This window comes from Ictalurus punctatus, chromosome 10 (genome assembly GCF_001660625.3).
Source record: "Ictalurus punctatus breed USDA103 chromosome 10, Coco_2.0, whole genome shotgun sequence".
Classification (NCBI taxonomy): Eukaryota; Metazoa; Chordata; class Actinopteri; order Siluriformes; family Ictaluridae; genus Ictalurus; species Ictalurus punctatus.
The window spans coordinates 26,539,298-26,558,073 of NC_030425.2; the positions used below are offsets into that span (position 1 = coordinate 26,539,298).

The window sequence follows — 18,776 nt, forward strand, 5'->3', positions numbered from 1 at the left end:
AAATGTCTACACTCTTGTGGCGACACCAATTATTACATGACTGACAGAAAACTGACAGAAATATAATTGCAAACATTTATTGGTTAATGCCATGTAGCCTAAGGTCACAATACATACAAGTGCAAAGATAGGACAAATTATTACATATAGAGATATATACATATTTCGGTCGCCCCACAATCTTTAAAAACACTTAAAAATGTTAAAAGGTTAAAGTGAGCAAAAAACTAGAGAATGGTTTATAGGTACTAGACTTGAGGAGAGCAGGCTAGATCCCTAAATCTTATTAATTACCTCAGTTAGTTACCTATTCTAAATGTAACGACAAATGGACATTGTGAAGAATTTTTTTTAATAGGGTTGCTCCTGAAAAGTACAAATGACTACTTTGTTAGAGTTAGCAAACGTTTAATATATTATTTCCTATTACGCCTCTACAGGATGCTTGCCTGTCATGGCATCATCCAAATAATCATGATCAGCAGTGATTGATATGCTGATTAAGGTTGATTAAGGTGCAGTTCTCTCTAACTAGAACTAACAAACTTTGTAGCATTGCTTAATACAACCAAGGTGCTTTTGATTCCTAGACTTTTTTTTTTTTAATATTAGGATACAAACCTAATGTTTAAGGGACATCACCAACACTTTTCAGAGGCATGTATACATGGGATTAAAAAACAAAAAACAAAACATAAAACAAAATGTCTCAAAGGTAAAATAATCCTACTACATCCACTTTAAGAAAGTAATACCTGTCCTTAGAGAGGAATGATCATGGACATATAGTTTACAGTATGGTGGAGATACAGACACTAAATTGTATTATTGTACTAAAATCATTACAAAACATCAATTTCTGAATAGTACTGGAGATGATAGAGCATTGCAGTAACACCTGCTTGTGTGTGCGTGTTTTTGTGTGTGCGTGTGTGTGTGTTTTTTATATTGCTGTGACAGACGTGCTGTTACTGGGCAGCTGAAATATAAGTCCAAACTTTAAACTGTAAAAATGTATTAATGTTACTGATAAATGTATAAATAGCCATGACAACTGCAGGGATGAATTAACCACTTACACTCGTCACATACAACTGCATCACTTCAAAGTAACTAACGTGGTTCTTTTGCCTATAAGACAACATACAAATAAGCACCAGTTACAGTTTACAACATAAAATACTAACATAGCGATTTTAGATTATTCATGCATACACATACCCTATTACATAATGGGTTGGGCATTGGAGTTTATACGGTAGTTACTATACGGAGCAGTTAGCCTTAATATATATAAATATATATATATATATATATATATATATATATATATATATATATATATATATATATATATATATATATATATATATATATATATACGCACAAGTACTATGGCAGGTAAAAAGCATGAGGTTGTACATATACTGTACAAGATGGGAAAAAAGTAACACTGTCCGTCACATGCCTCAATAATAATTCCAGCCAGTGAAATCCAATTTCTCATGTTAGGAACCGCTCCTAGCAAAACAACTGAACTAAGTCTGTTAGTATTAAAACAGTGAAAATGCAATCGGTCACAAGCACTTACAACAGCACTGTATTTGAATTTCAGATTTCAAATATTTGAGAAAGAAGTGCTAAAAAAAAAAATCTAGAATAGTCGTCCTTGAATGTATATCCTATAAACTTTTAAATACGTTTTGGACATTTTACTGTATTTTGCACCTAAGCTTTTTTTAATTTTTTTTTTTTTTTTTTTTAATTTTTTTTTTTTTTAAGGCCTGGCTGGAAAATACTGGTACTGAGAGTTTGAAAACTACATCACAGGCTGTGAGTCTTGAAATGAACCTCAATAAATTATAGCACATTTAGAATACCTGCAAGTTTCTCATATAAGCACTATATATTCGTGGCTTCGTTAAACAAGATGGGAGGCTAAGGTTGCTGGAGCACCACTACTGTATGCACGGGGCCACTGGATAGCCCCCTCCTTCTGCAGTGTGTTGGACTGTGTGCTCCTGAAGAGCCCCTAGCTCCCCGAAGCACTCCCCACACCACACGCACTTAAACTGAGCTTCCCGTGAATGAACAATGCCATGTTTGGCCAGGTGCTCTCGCTGCTTGAATCCCTTGTCACAGGTTGGGCACTTGAAAGGTTTCTCCCCCGTATGGACGCGGCGATGTCTCTGGAGCTCCGAGGAGTATTTAAAGCGCCTCTCGCAGTCCGAGCACTTCATTGGTTTCTCCCGGGCAGGATCACAGTGATGCTGGACGAAATCAGACGACGACTGAAAGCGCCGACCACACAAGGAGCATTTGAGCGGCTTCTCGGTGCAATGGGAGTTCTGGTGTCGCTGAAGGGTGGACGACTTTTTGTAGCCCTTGCCACACACGTCGCACTTGTACGGTTTCTCGGGTGCGTTGGCGCCTGAGCCGGATTCTCCACACTTGTGCCTTAGCAGCTCCCCAGACTGTCTGAAGCCCCTCTGGCAAGCGGCGCACTTGAACAGGTTCTCAATTCCATGGACATGCTGGTGGTACAGAAGGTGGGACGGTTGGAGGAAGCCCTTGTCACACTGGTTGCACTTGAAAGGACGTTCGGCAGGGTTTTTGTGAGTGCGGCGATGGCGCACAAGGGCGTACTGCTGCTTGAAACTCATCTGGCACTCTTCACATTGGAATGGTCTTTCTTCGGAGTGGGTGCGCTCGTGTTGCCGGAGGTCCGACGGCCGTTTGAAGGTCTTCCCGCACGTCGTGCAACGGAAGGGTCGTTCGCCTGCGGGTTGGCACTGGTGGTGCAGCAGCTCAGACGACTCCTTGAAGTGCAGTTCACACAAGTTACACTTGAACAGGTGCTCGCCGGAGTGGGCGTACATGTGGCGCACGAGGTGCTGCCGGTGCTTGAAGGTCTTATCACAGACTGCGCATTTGTAAGGCCGGTCAGCACTATGGGTACGCTGGTGGTGCGCCAGGTGAGACGCCTGGCTGAAGCTCTTCTCACAGGTGTTGCATTTGTAAGGCTTCTCGCCCGTGTGCACTCGCTCATGCCGAGAGAGCTCAGATAGGTGTCGGAAAGCCTTCGAGCACACCGAACACTTGTAGGGCCTGTCGGAGTTTTGAAAATCAGTGGACGAAGAGGAGCCCATTGCTGCTCCACTGCTGGAGGTCTCGCCTGTTGACGGCTGCTGAGGGTTTGAGGAGGAGGAATCTGGCCTGTAGGTTTTCTCACAAATGGAGCATTTCATAGGGTTGTTTCCATTCGAATGCTCGTTGTGATGTTGCGCCAAAGAAGTGAGAAGGGAGAATCCCATTTTGCACACGCCACAGACAAATGGCTTCTGCTCTACCTGGACACACTGATGCTCCAGCAAATCAGTGGCCTGACTGAAGATCTTCATGCACTGGGTGCACTGAAAAGAGCGGTCCTGGCTCACCATGCACTGGTGCTCATGCGGGTTCGCCAGGTGAGATATATCATGGCCGCACGCTCCACATTTGTGCCCGCCCTCGCTCCCAACTTGCAAGGACGGCTGTTGAGCAGGCACGGGGTGCTGCTGGCTGTGCTGACCGTGCTGCGATTGCTGTAAAGCAGGGTCTGCCGGAAGGACGATCCCATACACGGCGCTACCGAGAGGATTTTCGGCCCCTTGAAGAAGAGGATGAGCAACAGGAGGAGGGGCGACTGCATGCTGCTGCTGCCATGCCTCGGTCATCCTTCCGCTGTACATGTATGACTTCAGCTCTCACAGGACCTCGGTTAATTTCAAAATGTCCCAATACGTCGGGTCGTTGACGAACGCGAGGACCGATAACGAGTCTTGTTACATTATATGCACACAAAAAAAAAAACCTTCACCAAGCAGTGTACCTGCAAGACAGAGACAACATCAGCTTACTTGAAAGTGCTTTAAGGAGGCATTTCGAGATAAAGTCCCTTTATCTAACAGTTCTCCAGCAGATGCCAAGATTTACATTTGTATTTAAAAAAAAAATTAAAACATCAATCACACCATCCTGAATCTGCTTTTTTTTTTCCTTTCCAAAATGCACGTCCAAAAAAAAAAAACATCCCAAATCAAATAAACACTATAAATTTCAGTCAAAGCAGGGTCAAACGTTGCCCTGAATGGCATATCATTTTAAGATAGCCTGGCTATAATGCAAGAAGAAACCGAAATGTGTTTCACATCTACATCTCCTGCACAAAAGGAAAAGCCATGCAAGCAACAGTCACATGTACAGTTCATATTGCATTCCATGTATAGAAGCGTTTTAGGATATTTTTTATATATATATATTTATATATATATAGCAACTTTAGCTAGCTCCTGATAGCATTAGACACCAGGAGCAGCAGAAGCAGCTCGTTTTTATAAACCAACTTGGCTAATGTCCTTGCTCTAACCGTCTGGCACGGCTAACAAACAGAACAGTAAACAGTGCATGCATGCATGCATGCATTAATGCATGCACACACACACCAAAAAAAGAAAAAAGAAAAAAAAAGCACGAAATCAGGAATGCGTGAAGCGGAGGAGAAGGAAAAAAAAAAAGCAGAGAGGAAACTCGAAGCTCGAAGGAAGGGAGGGAGGGGGAAAAAACCACTCTGCACAATGGCATCCAAGCAGCATAATGCTCAGACCCATCCCTAGCTCAGTGCACTTCAGTACGGTGGCTACACCGCGGCTGCTACTCGGCTAAGGGGAAAACCGACACCAGGCATGCTGCCGTATATACACGTCGTTGTCCTCGCGCACCGATTCGATACCTTGTTTATTTTCCGGCTGGATCCAGAATGCACGAGGGAATAAAACAAAAGAGGTTCCGGTTCTGGAACAAAAAAAAAAAAAAACAACAAACACCCAAAACCAAAACAAACACAGTCGGACGACGCGCAGCCGGCGGGGCTCCACAAGGCCCGAATAAACGTGACGCATCGGACCTCTATGACCAGTCCCCCTCCCTCCAACCAGAACAAGGCTGACACCCAAATAATATGGGCGGATTCAAAGCAGCAAAGGGAGGGGAGGAATCTCAGCTGAACCTGCATTAATGTAATCTTTCCATATCTGATTTGGTTAGGGATAGATCAGTCATACAGAGCGTGTAGACAGATACTCCATGCTGTTTTTCTAGCAGACCCTGCTGTTTATCCAGCTCCCAAAACACAGGCCTCTTGATGGTCAAACTGGTAGTTTGTGTAACGTGTGCCGTGAGAACTGTGAATAGAAATCTGAGATGGAACGGTTTTGAATCATCTCGAACTGCTCTGTGAACTGAAATGGGATTTCTTGATTTGCCGGGGAAAAAAAGCAAAGTCTGAAAGCTGAAAATCAGAAATGCAAAAACGAAGTATGCGTATCACCTTCTTTGATCGAAACCGATAAAGCGTTCTGCAGCAGTTTGATTTTTGCTTATCTCGGCACACTAAAATACGACAATATATATATCTATCCAGAGGGCTATATCTATATATCTATATATCTATTCGATTCGCGCTTCTGCGCTGTATTTGTATGAATTTGTATGTTCTCCCTATGCTTCAGGGGTTTCCTCCAGGGTTTACCTCCTCCAGTCCAATCACATGTGCTGTAGGTTGATCGGCATCTCTGTATTGTCTGTAGTGTGTAAACGGGTGTGGGATTGTGCCCTGTGATGGGTTGGCACCCCATCCAGGGTGTCCCCCGCTCTGTGATCTGAGTTCCCTGGGTTAGGCTCCGGGCTCCCTGTGAACCTGTGTAGGATGACAGGGATAAGTATGGAAAATGGATGGATGGATATATTTACAGCTTATCCTACACAGGGTCGCAGGGAGCCTGCAGCCTATCCCAGGGAACTCGGGGCACCCTGGACAGGGTACCAATCCATTTCAGGGCAAACACATTCACACACCATAGACAATTTGGAAGTGCCAATCAACCTACATCACACATTATGTGCCTTTGGACTGGAGGAGGAAACCCAGAGAGAGCACCCAAGGCACGGGTAGGGATGGGGGCTGGGGACATGAAAGCTCCATTCATGCAGGGTGGAGGCAGGATTTGAACCCCCAACCCCCAAAGTCTTAAAGCAATGATTAGATGATCAGATGGGCACGATTATGGTTGGAGCTAAAGTTTTCAGGAAGGTAGATCTCTAGAAACAGGGTTGGTGACCGCAGGGTCTACATGTAGTATTAGTAGGAGTAATTCAGAAAATGTTTCCATCTACCAGCTGGTGAAGATGCTCTACCAGTCTGACCAAGTCGAGGCAGCTCATAGCTAGTCAGAATAATAGCTGGATTTTTCAGCAGGGTTGACAGATCGTTATATGACTATGAATGTCTCAAAAATCAAAGAGGTTCACCGAAAATCACAGAAAAACCGACCCTCAAAAAAACGTTCTGTAGCTTATCACTGAGGTAGTGTGCACGCATGGTTGAGGTCACAAGATGACATACGCCTTGCAGAATCTGCAAAATTTTAATAATAATAAAAAAAGAGTTATCATCTAAATGACATTTTATTTTTTTATTTAGTACTGAATTTACACAAATGAACCAGTTCAAAAGTTTACGTACACTTGATTCTTAATACTATGTTGTTACCTGGATGATCAGTGACCTTTTTTTTATGTTTTGTGTTCATTATTGATGAGTCCCTTGTTTGTCCTGAGCAGTTCCTGAACTGCCCACTCAAGAAATTAAGAACGGACCGTGGATTCAGACAACAGAGTGGATTCAGATATTCTTACCTTGTAACTGACTTCGGGGAACACTCGGTAATGAATCATAACTTATTAATTGTTCATAACAACTTTATGTAACATATCAGTATCTTTACAGAACTGGTGCAATTATGGTGCAAGGTCACTGGATGTATGGGGTTTCACGTGTCCTTACTGTATCTGGGCAGCGTTCTCCGGGTTCTCTAGTTTCCTGCAGGTCCCAAAAAACTTGACGGTAGGTGGAATGGAGACTCTTAGGTGTGCATGTGTGTGTGTATACAAGGTGTTCCTTGTATATATAGGCGGTGGATTTACTGCAACCCTGGAGCATTTATTGAAGATGGATGAATAAATAAATTAGCGGGATTGTTTATATTCCTAAAAAAAATTGAATGTAATGAGTGATTGCACTGTCCAAGCACTCATATTTAACAGTGTTAGTGTTTTTTTTGTTTGTTTTTTGACATTTTTAAGCTTTTATATTTTTAAGCTTTCTTTAAATTGTGAGTAATAACTTCCTACAGGAGAGATGTGCCTAAAAACATGTAATATCTTAAGGCTCTTAATACCTCAATGCTCTTGTAGTAGTTATGGAAAATTCCCGTTGGAGTCTCACCGTTCATGGGAACTTCATGTAAAAACATGGCTTCTCATTGAAATGCTGTGGTGCATTCATGGGCAAATCATGAGCTATATATAGGATCCCAAAAATCCATGGTCCACCCAGTTAGGTTCTCATTTAAGACAGAATGTTTGTGGTATTCACATAAATCCACATGCCTCCATAAAAAAGGGCCTAAAAAGCGCCAAAGGACTTCCATGGAACTCCTATAATTGCATATAAAAACTAGAATTTTTATGTTCACGTGACTCACACTGAATGCTCTCCATACGATAAAAGTATCTGCGTTATGCTATGGGGGTATTTCATTATTTTGCTGTGTGTCAATGCAAATCATTACAACACAATTCTGTCATTTCTATGTCTCTTCCAGGATGACCTCACCCGCATCCACAGGACAATAGTTTAATAAAGATGAAAATGATGTCAATCATATGCTAATTGGTCTTCAATTGGTCTCAACCCAATCGAACACCTATGGGAGATTCTGGAGCGATGTATTACACACCACCATCATCTAAACACCAACTGAGGGAATATCATTTGGTAGAACGGCGTTCATTGCTCCAGTACAGTTCCACAGACTTGCAGACTTGATGCCAAGGTGCACTGAAGCTGTTCTGGTGGCTTGTAGTGTCCCAACGTGACTTAGAAAGACACTTTATAGATTTTTTTCTCTTCAATTTGTCACCTGTCTATATACTGCATTTCACATAAATAACTAACCCATATATAAATAAGACGGTATTCCAATTGGTAACTCAACCTCCAACTGGAATGTGAGATAGCAATGGGAACCCCTGGGAATTTCCATTAAAGGTGACTAATCAGCAGAATCTCAGACAGAGCACGGTCTGTATCAGATCGGTATCAGACAATATCAGGATCTGTCAGTATCAGATCGGTATCAGATCCTTCTCTCAGGAATAAACGGGACTGTTGAATTCTTACCACATCACTTCCTTCATTACATGTACATAAAAGTGCATTGCTTGTTCTTTTCCCTTTTTAAAAAATAAATAAATAAATAAATGAAAGAAAACTGTAGAAAATATCATAACCTCAAACGTTTTATTAATTTTTCCACATAACTTGGAAACATGTCATAAATCATTGCGTAAGAAAGGGCATGCTCGGGCATGCAATGATTCCACAACATGATGATGTCACTGGATGAGTAGTATAAAATATACAGTAGCAGTTTTATCATTCATTAATTGAGATGATTTCAGTCAGGTCCCACTGAGAAACAAGCTGGCTTATTTTTTTTTACTTTTTTTTTTTTTTTTTTTTTTTTACACTGCTTTCAGTCCCTATTGTCACCTAAAGTTGCTGGACAGAGAGACAGGCAGAAAAATCACACAGAATAACAGCAGAAGAATACAGGCCAACAAACATGCTGTAAAAATTTCCACGGGCTCAGTGTTCTAAAGCCAACCCATTCAGTTCAAAGGTGAGTAGAGAGAGAAAGAGAGACAGATGGTTCCATGCCTCCTTACACGACTTCCGTATATGTCGTCACTTTGTACAAAGCCTGCTTGCTGGGATGATTTTTTTTTTTCTCTTTAATTAAAAAAAGGCACTCAGCATTATCAATGATATCTTGCAAACAGTTAAAAGATACTAACTTGTCAATAATATAGAATATATTTATATATATATATATATATATATATATATATATATATATATATATATATATATATATATATATATATATAGAAAGCAGTGGTCAAAAGGTAACAGTCTCAAACTTTACAAAGCATGAGCCAGAATACTCAACCGTCGATGTACCTCTGTTGTGGTTCAGGTCATACAGGATGTATGATGCATGTTTGGCATAGTAGAGTATGTAGTAGTTTAGTGTGAAGTAAAACAAACGAACAAAGCAATGGACTGGATTGTGCTGACATTCAGTGAGGGTGCCGAAAGGGTTCGTATTAGGAAGAAGGAAGAACGTCGCAGGGTTACTCCATTCACTACACACTTGTGAATTTGGATTCGGATGAAAACATATCATGATGAAGCCCTTTAAGATAGCCTTTACCTCTGACTTACAGAGTGTGGGTATGGATATGTGAGATTTTTCGATGGATGAACTGATGAGTGGTTGCAGTGGTCCTATAGGGCAGGAAGTACCCTTGGATATTCGAGGGGGTGTGCAGTCTTGGACTGACTAGTTACATATCAGTGCCGTGTGCACTTGACCGCCTCGCATGCGCTAGAACATCTTTGTACATAAGACCACAAGACCATCTCACTAACCCTATACAATCATGTTCAGAAAACAAAAATCAGGCCAGATGTGCACTCAAAAAGGAAAATAAACAACGTTGTTAACGAGCAAAAAAGACATGACAAATTATATCAGGCAATATTGTATCTTCAAAACCTAAATATGTGCAATACTTTTAATTCCTAAAGAATACTGTTAGTGGGCCTTTATTATGGAGAAGGAAAAAAAGGAAGCAAAGATACCTAATGGATAAAAATGGAAATATATCATTAATGGAACCACAAACTAAACTTACAATTTACATGGTGTTTTCCAGCGTAGATTAATGTAAATTCTGGGTTCCTTACATAAAGTAGTGATGCTAAGTGTGCAGCATGTGCATATCTTACTTTTTCATAATAGTAAGTGCTGTTATTAACATTCTCTAGGCCTTTGTGTTTAAATAAAGAAATGAATGAATAAAATGGCTACACCAATGTTGAGTAAAATCACCATGACCACCAGGACAGAGCTGGAGCCCTGTGGAAAGAAAAAGAAAGAGTTACAACGAGCTTTTCCTTGATACTTTCTGTCATTATTTGACGAGAGATGACTCATTTGACGTCAGGAAAATGATCTTATCGACTATGATTCTGTATAATGCAGTTACAAGTGCTCGTTCCACTTACACATCTATCCACGTCCCTCAATGTATATTCATAATCACAAGAAGAATATTACCTTTTAATCAATTTCCTTTGTTTGTTTGTTTTTTTTTAAAATAGAGCCATACTTACTGAGTTTGTTTTGACCAGGTTCAGATGCTCTCCATCGTTTTCTAGAGTGATTGGAGAGGATGTTAAAGGGGGAGAAAGGGTGACATCCCTGTGCAACGGCCATTCCTCCAAATCCACCCCGACATTCAGGCTGTCCAGCATCTGCACAGAATCCATGGATCCTTCCCTGGCTGCGAGACTCCACTCTTTTCCTTCATGACTGCGTTGACGTAGTGTCTGCGAATTGTGCCCTTGGAGACTTGGACATTCCATGCCTGAGCCAAAGTGCTGCTGCGAAATGGAGTCAAGGGGCTGAAACCTCATTTCCACCCGGTAGTCATCCAGCTTTTCATTGTCTTTCTCAGGCAGCTGTGAGTGGCAGGGAATCCACTGGGAAGAGTTCTCAACAGTCCATCCCAGACTGGAGCTCTTGGCTCCTTGTTCTGGTGGCTGGTAGTCATTCAGACTGGATTCACCAGCTGTATGATTAGTAAAGGTCTGGCTTAGTTTGTGATTGGAGTGGACATGCTCGTGTGATTTGCGATAGGAAGATACATGCTCTCTAGTGTTGTAGTGGGAGGATGCGCGGTCTTGTGGTTTTGCATGTGTGGAGATATACTCCTTTGGCTTGTGATTGGAGGAGGAATGCTCATGGGTTTTGTGATTGGACAAATTATGACCCGAGGCCTTGTGATTAGAGTATGTGTGCACTTGCGGTTTGATCTTGGAAGTGTTGTGGTCCATAGAGTTGTGACTTGATGGAATATGCTCCCATTCTCTGTGTTTGGAGATTGTGTATTCCCTGGACTTGTGATTCGAGGATGCATGCTTCCAGGACTTTTGATTGGACGGCATGTGATCCCATCCTTTATCTGAGGAGATGTGCTCAATGGGCTTGTGATTGGAAGAGCCATTCTCCCACGAGTGATGTGTTGAGGAGTTTTGCTCATGTCCATTGATGTGGCCGATCTCCTCCTCCAGTAGGGATGGTGTGGTAGAACGACTACTGTCTCCTTTGCTGCCCCGTCGGTTGGGATACATGTCTGCAGTCCAACTGTGTGCTCCACCTTTTCCATTGTCCATGCCTCTTCCTTCAACCAGAACCTGAATCTCTGCCCCTCCCTGTTCGTCCACAGCACTCTGACGCATGAAGCAGGTGTTCCTGGTGCGGTGAGATGGTGGGGTACATGGAGGTGATGGAGGGTTGCTTAGGACAGGACTCAGGTCTGGGGTCTGGGCTGGAGGAGTTGTGTCTGGTGTGCAGAGCTCTGGGCTGTCTGTCCCAGTTGAGATCACTTCCACCTCTTTCTCTTTTCTGTCTTGATGCTTTGGTCTCTGGCATTCCAGTCCTGGTGGATAGCAATGACATTTTGTTAGTAAGACAATGGTGCATCAGAACAGGCTTTAATGTATTAAAGGGACCTTTCTATTAACTGACCATTTCCATAATGATGGAAGGAAGGGGAGAGTTCTTTGGCAATAATCCGGGCCAGACGAAACTCCTCCAGGGCCCTCTGTGCAACTCCCTCAGCTGCCTCAGCTTTTCCTCGGGCATGACTTGTTCTGCATCAAGTGGCATTAAGAAAGGTTATACTCAGCACAACGTTTAACTTCATTTTACAAGTTGCAAGTAATTTAAAATCTCTAATTGGTTAAAACTCTCAAAATTCCCCAATCAACATATATACTCTTAATATATCCTTCTTTAATGGTTAAAGATGAAACATGATGAGTTAGAACCCAGTAAGTGCATACCTTGACAATGCAATCTCTGCCTTCTGTTTAGCAATTTCTGCAGCCTTCTCAGAGGCTTCAACAGCGCGGTCCACTTTCTCCCGAATTTTGCTGGTGCGCAGTGGTATTATGTTCTTCCTCTTGCCACTCACCAGAACATTCTGCTTGTATTTGCCTTCCTCTTTTGTTCCATCAGGGAAGGTGGTGCAGCCATAACCATGCCGCTTGTTCCCAAACCACTCGCCCTGGTAGCGCAGCCCATCCGAGCGATGACTGATCCCCCAACCTGTTCGCATGTCATTCCTCCATTCCCCCACATACGTCTCAGTGACTGTTGCATCTACACTGGCTCCTGTCTCCCCATCCCCGAGGCTGACGTTAGAGTTGATGTCGGATGCAGCTGAGCTGACCGTGCTCATGCCTGCCTCACTGCAGAAGGAGCTCTGTTTGCTTAGCTGGCTGGCCAGGGAGCTCTTGGACTCAGAACGGCGTAATTTCAGGCCACTAAGGATGGACTGCCGGAAACGCCCTTTCCTCTTTCGTTGCCGGTCAGCATCACTTTGGGCACAAAGAACAAAGCCTCCACGCCCCACCGGGCTCCCGGCCACCCCGCACACAGCAGAGCCATCATCGGGGGTTGGAGCTCCCTCGCTGTGTTCAGAACGAAGCGAGTTTATGGAGGTGCGCAGAGGGGAGAAGATGACAGCGGCCATGCCATAAGGCACACTCTGACGCACCCCATAGCCATGTCGCATGCCACTCAACCACTGTCCCTGGTAGGTACCTTTCAGAGAAGACATAATGCAGTTTAAGTCAAACAATGGCCACAATGCAATATATTTGCTCTATAATGTATTTGGCTATATACTCAATCATTTTTCAAGGTTTCATTTTCCATAGCATGGCACAATGTTTTCCTTTTCCTGACAGACAAAATCTAATCTTTTCTAATTAGATTAAATCCAACTGGTGTATTTTTTTTTAATCACTATCATGCACTATTTAGCTCGTTCTCAGGTCTGACACGAGTAACCAGTATCCAGTAAAACCCCTTAAACTCCCAGGAGCAGACAGGTCCAAGTTCCTAATTCTCATAACTACTTATCTTTCCAAATAGTTTCACTGTAGTTACAGAATAATTCAGTAGTAGTAACATGCCTATTAAAATATCATCTATATGTATATTTGCTAAATGGCGTCTTGGGCTTTTAAAATAAGCAGTATTAATGATACTTTCTCTGGAATTCCAAATCATTGTCACAACGTAATTTAATAATAAACTAGCTTGTAAACATCGACTGTACAACACTGGATGGTTTTCTTTTCTATTATTCTTATTGTTCTTAATAAGGAAATTACAATTCTTTACAGCAGCTATAGACAATTGACTTATTCAGTCAGTTGAACAAGACAGACTCATTAACCTTACAAGTCAGTAGTGTGGATTTCTTTATATTGATTTATTTTAAATAATCAATTAATAAGTGCAGAGAAGCAGTCAATGAAATTACAAAATAATTCACAGTAGTTGCTGAACATTAAGTCAGTTATCTTAACAATTTAATTCATTTAACAATAAATTAGCTTCTGATGTACACCTACCATATACCACTGGTTGGTTTACTATTATTATTATTATTATTATTAATGTGAAAATTATAATTCAGCTAATTTGTACAGATAATTTACAATTTACAGTTGAGGAGCTAGACCAAGGCAAAGATAATGAACCTTAGAAATCAATGGTGTGGATTTCTCAACATTGATTTAAATAAATAAATAAATAAATAAATAAATAAATAAATAAGCACGGTCAGGGAAATAACAAAATAATTCATAGTAGCTGTTAAATATTTTTAATGTGCATATTAAATGATCATCAAACACTATATTTGGCTTTTTTAGAAATCAGCAGTTATACTTACATTTATGGCATTTGGCAGATGCCTTTATCCAGAGCGACTTACAATTATCTCATTATGTAACTGAGCAGTTGAGGGTTAAGGGCCTTGCTGAAGGGCCCAGTAGTGGCAGCTTGACAGTTCTGGGGTTTGAACTCACTACATTCTGATCAGTAGCCCAACATAACCATTGAGCTACCACTGCCCATAATGCTTCCAACTCACAATCCAGCACACTACATCCATAATCATTAAGAGAGTATGTGCTCTTTATATGCATATTGCAGTATAACCAGACCACACTGAAAGTTTGGAGGCAGTGTTTAAAATCCATGCTCCAGGTGAGGCTCGAACTCACAACCTCGGCATTGCTTCACCTGTACTGCTGTATAAGTACCGCGCGCTGACCGATTGCGCCACTGGAGCAATCGGTTGTTGGTATCATACTTTCTTTGGTATTGCCAATTATCTTAACACTTTAAATCACTGAACAATAAATAAGCTTCTAATAAACGTCTACCATTAGTCGACTTACTTTTTTATTATTATTATTATTATTCTTAATATGAAACTTGCTATAGATAATTTACATATTCTCTTAGTTGAGAAGCTGGAACAAGGCCAAATCATGAACCTTACAAATCGACGGTACGGATTTCTCCATACAACGCCACACAACAACAATAAATAAACGCCGTCAGTGAAATAACAAAATAATTTATAGTAGTTGCTGAATAATAAGTTTTAAGGCGGATATTAAATTATTGTCGAAACGGGCTAATTCTTTCATTGCTATGGCAAAGTATCTTAACAACGTAATTCACTGAACAATTAATTTGCTTCTAGTAAATATAAGAAATACCATTGGTTGGCTTACTTTTATTATTATTAACGTGAAAATGACAATTTCTGTGAAGCAGCTAATTTTGTGTAGATAATTTACAATTTACAGTTGAGAAGCTAGACCAAGGCAAAAATAACGAACCTTAGAAATGATGGTGTGGATTTCTCCACATTGCTTAAAAATTATTAATATTTTTTTTTTTTTTAAATCAGTAAATAAACGCAGTCATTGAAATTACAAAATAATTCATAGTAGCTGCTAAATAATATTTTTTTAATGTGCAACATCTACCACTGGTCAGTTTACTGTTTATTATTCTTAATATGAAAATGACAGTTTCTCTAAAGCAGCTAATTCATATAGAGCATTACAAATATACACTTGAGGAGCTGGAACAAGGCAAAAATCATGAAGCTTACAAATCGATGGTGTGGATTACTTCATATTGATTTTTTTATTTAAATAATGGATAAGTAAGCGTTATAAGGCAGCCAAAGAAATGACTGCATTCTTATTTTGTGTGACGTCAACCTGGAAGTGGTGCGGCGTGAAACCAGATGCTGTCCAAGGTGCTATACTGGAGCCCAAAACAGTGGGTTATACTCTAAAATAGTTTTTTTTTTTTTTTTTTTAAAGTAAAAATTGTGTAATCTGATACTCATAATGAGTTCTGGGAATCCATAAAATAAACGATAAATACACAAATGTAATATTTTCTCTGATAATACTGTACACTACCGCCTTCCTCTCCCAAAAATGCATCCTTCATTTTCCTATCGATCATGTCGTTAATTGTAGTGTAGTGAAATAAACAACAACAGCAACATAACAGATGTGATTGTATGGATTAGCTGTCATGTATGTGCAGCGTGTACATTTTATATCCCATGCCTGCCCTAATGCAATCCTAAATATGTAGTCACTATTATGCGCATTCACATATGAACGGAAGTTGTAGCCCACGAGGGAGTGAATCACGAAAATGGCAGCCCGTCCAATCAGATTTCAGAACACTGGAGTCTCTGGTGACCCAATGACCCGCTGCCTTTTGGTTTCCATGGTGATTGACTGTACAGAGGCGTGTGTGGTGTGGATGGTGCTGGAGGAATGGGATGAGATGGTGGAGTGGTGATAGACCACTTCAAACAAACATCAGCCATTATCATTTGTGTTCTGGTAAATACATGATTACACACTGAAAAAAAAAACATGCATTGTTTTTGTTTTTTTTGCATTAGGAAATCACATTCAGACTGCAGTGTTACATAATTGGCAAGAGCAGATTTTTACAATGTTACACACACACACACACACACACACACACACACACACACACACACACACACACACATATATATATATATATATATATATATATGAACACCCCCACCCACCCACTTGCTTACTCAGCGTGCAGTTGTATAAAAATGACACACCTACAAAAATATACAAGTTAATAGGAGTTTTTAAAAAAAATGTGAAACAACTTTGGGTTAGCGAAATGAGAAATAAGAGTAGCATTTATTTTTCTCACCTCCATCAGAGTAGGTCTCAGACCCATAACCATCCTGTAAGCCATTACTCCAGGTCCCTTCATAACGAGCCCCGCTTCCGATGCTTTCCAGCCTCCCATAGCGGCCCTTGAATCCTTGCGTCCACTCCCCCTTATACTCCCACTTGCCTTTGGTCTCCACGCCGATGCCGTGCCTCTTCCCCTGCGCCCAGGTTCCTTTATAACTGTTCCCACTGGGCCAGGTATACACTCCAAGAACCTCAAATCCATGGCTCCAGGCCCCTGCGTATTCCCCTTGGCCCTGGGGCCCTGTGCAGACCCCTCGGCCGTGAGCCTTGCCCTGCTCCCACCCTCCACAGTACGACCCCCCATCATCAAAGTCAAACCTGCCTCCAGTGGACATGCATGAAACAGGTTTTGGCAAATCCTCAGAATGTTAGAGAAAGCACGAAACGAGCAAGGAAGACCGTGATAAACAGTAATGCTAAAGCAGCTTTCCTCCCCGTATCTCGAGTCTCGAATCTTGTCAGGGAGACAAAAGGATCTTTCAAGGCAAAAGGGAAAAGGGATGCAACCCAACTAATCAGGCTCTTATCCAAACGTTACAGCTCCTCGCTGTCTGTGCCGGGCCTGTGGTAATGGATGCCTTTATTACGCCTGCTTCTTCCCATGGGCATGCAGATGGTGTACTTCTCTGTCTCTCTCCACACGGCCCCGCCAGGCAGGAGCTCGCATCGGCGCTTTGCTTTCCCTGCGTGGAGGCAAACAAGGCCTGTTTTTTTCCACACTCACACAGATCCACACAGCAGCAACAGCACCATTGATATGCTCAACCAGACATTACATCGCACCCCACTCACCACCACCACCACCACCACTAATGTGCCGCACCGGTGATGGCAACAGTATATTAGGAAGAGAGGAAGGCCTCCGTTCTAGATCATGCTTTAAATACAAAAATGCAGCATTTCATCAGACGTGCACCTATCAAGACCTATCTGGCACAGCATTTCTCCCGTTGCTCCTGCTTCTCTTTCTCTCTCTCTAGCGCTCTCTCTCCTGCTTTGATGTAGAGGTGAAGCTCCTTCCCTGGAAGACTGATTAAAAAAAAAAAAAAAAGATAAGAATGTCCAAGTGATCCTGCTCCCTCCCCAACGCCCCCGACTTTTTTGTGGGCGGGGGGGTTATAGAGACATAAACGGATGTTATATTGTCTTAAGCCATATGATGCTCAGAATGTGCTCATTACTGGACTGTTCCACCCCAGCCGATACCCCTCCCCCACTGATGCTCCTCTTGTCCTTGCTCTTAAAGGGAAAGAGGCTGAGAAGCATGCAGCATCAACACAACCAGACTGTGTATATACTATGACTTTTCAACATTTTTAACATTTAAGTCACCTGTCCATCAATTAGCCCTAAATATCAAGAATAGTGCATTCATTCTGTTATTTGATTTCTTTAAATTTATTGCAGCACATTGATCTTTTTTTAACAGAAAGTCCTACATATTAAACAATTGTATTTAATCTTTTTCAATTCATTGTATGTATTTGTTCAAAAGTCATTTTAATTATTGAAACTGATTTAAAAATATAAAATGAAAATGATTTCAAAATAATTGGACTGTTTTATGAAGAGAAAAAAAGTAACTGGCCCTAGAATATTATGCCTGTTGTCATTAAGGAAAAATAAGAGAAGAAAGGAGCCATTTATGGGTTCATCCATACACTAAAATAAGGATACGTATAATCTTTTGATTATGTAACAAAAGTAAATGAGAAGAAGGTGATCTTAAAAACAGCAACAAATGTGCAAACAGTGCTAAAGACTTATTATCTTTTTATCACTGTAACCTAGCAACACCGCTTTCACTCTCGGAAAAAAACTGCAACTGCAAATGTCCCCAGAGGTCACAGAGTCAAACCTAACAAAGGTCAGACCGAGCAACACCAGTTTCACCTTGTCAACACTATCGCTTTCACCACTCAGAACACGTAAAGACAAATGTATCAACTAATTTAGTTTAAGTCTGCGTGACTAGAAATATTCTGGCGTATACTGTATACACAGACAACTAATGAAAGTCGACAGTTCATTAAGTTACAGTTGCAATCAAAATTATTCAATCCCCATTGCAAAGCAGCCCCAGAGCATCACCGAGCCACCACCATGCTCGACTGTGGACAGAGTGTTCTTTCTTCATTCTTCTTCCTCCAGACATACCGCTGATCCATCGTGCTGAAAAGTTCCAATTTTGTTTCATTGCTCCACAGAACAGAATCCTAAAACTTATGTGGATTATTTGTGATTTTGAGCGACTTTTCTTGTGCTTTTGGGTCAGAAGTGGTGCACGTCTTGGAGTTCTGGCATGGAAACCTTCTGCGTTTAGTACGTGCTTTACAGTGCTCACTGAAACCTCAGAGCCTGTTACTCCAGGTCTTGCTGCAGGTCTTTTGCAGTC

The 18,776-nt window shown here is 41.4% G+C and overlaps 2 protein-coding genes and 1 non-coding gene across 3 annotated transcripts; all 3 read right to left on the reverse strand.

Moving 5' to 3' along the window:
- Nucleotides 1-63: 63 nt before the first annotated feature.
- On the reverse strand, nucleotides 64-4,908 carry LOC108270935 (zinc finger protein 319). Its single transcript, XM_017477968.3, has 2 exons — nucleotides 4,772-4,908; nucleotides 64-3,871 (listed from the first exon to the last, which is right to left on the reverse strand). Exon 2 carries the CDS (start codon nucleotides 3,729-3,731, stop codon nucleotides 1,959-1,961), a length of 1,773 nt encoding a protein of 590 aa, XP_017333457.1. The 5' UTR covers nucleotides 3,732-3,871; nucleotides 4,772-4,908; the 3' UTR covers nucleotides 64-1,958.
- A 4,153-nt stretch (nucleotides 4,909-9,061) lies between these two features.
- jph3a (junctophilin 3a) lies at nucleotides 9,062-17,357 on the reverse strand. Its single transcript, XM_047157939.2, has 5 exons — nucleotides 16,335-17,357; nucleotides 12,077-12,839; nucleotides 11,760-11,884; nucleotides 10,343-11,670; nucleotides 9,062-10,085 (listed from the first exon to the last, which is right to left on the reverse strand). Exons 1-5 carry the CDS (start codon nucleotides 16,714-16,716, stop codon nucleotides 10,005-10,007), a joined length of 2,679 nt encoding a protein of 892 aa, XP_047013895.1. The 5' UTR covers nucleotides 16,717-17,357; the 3' UTR covers nucleotides 9,062-10,004.
- Nucleotides 14,290-14,382, reverse strand: trnai-uau (transfer RNA isoleucine (anticodon UAU)). The gene is given in 2 exon segments: nucleotides 14,290-14,325; nucleotides 14,345-14,382. It is a non-coding gene; the product is annotated as a tRNA-Ile (tRNA).
- Nucleotides 17,358-18,776: the final 1,419 nt, after the last annotated feature.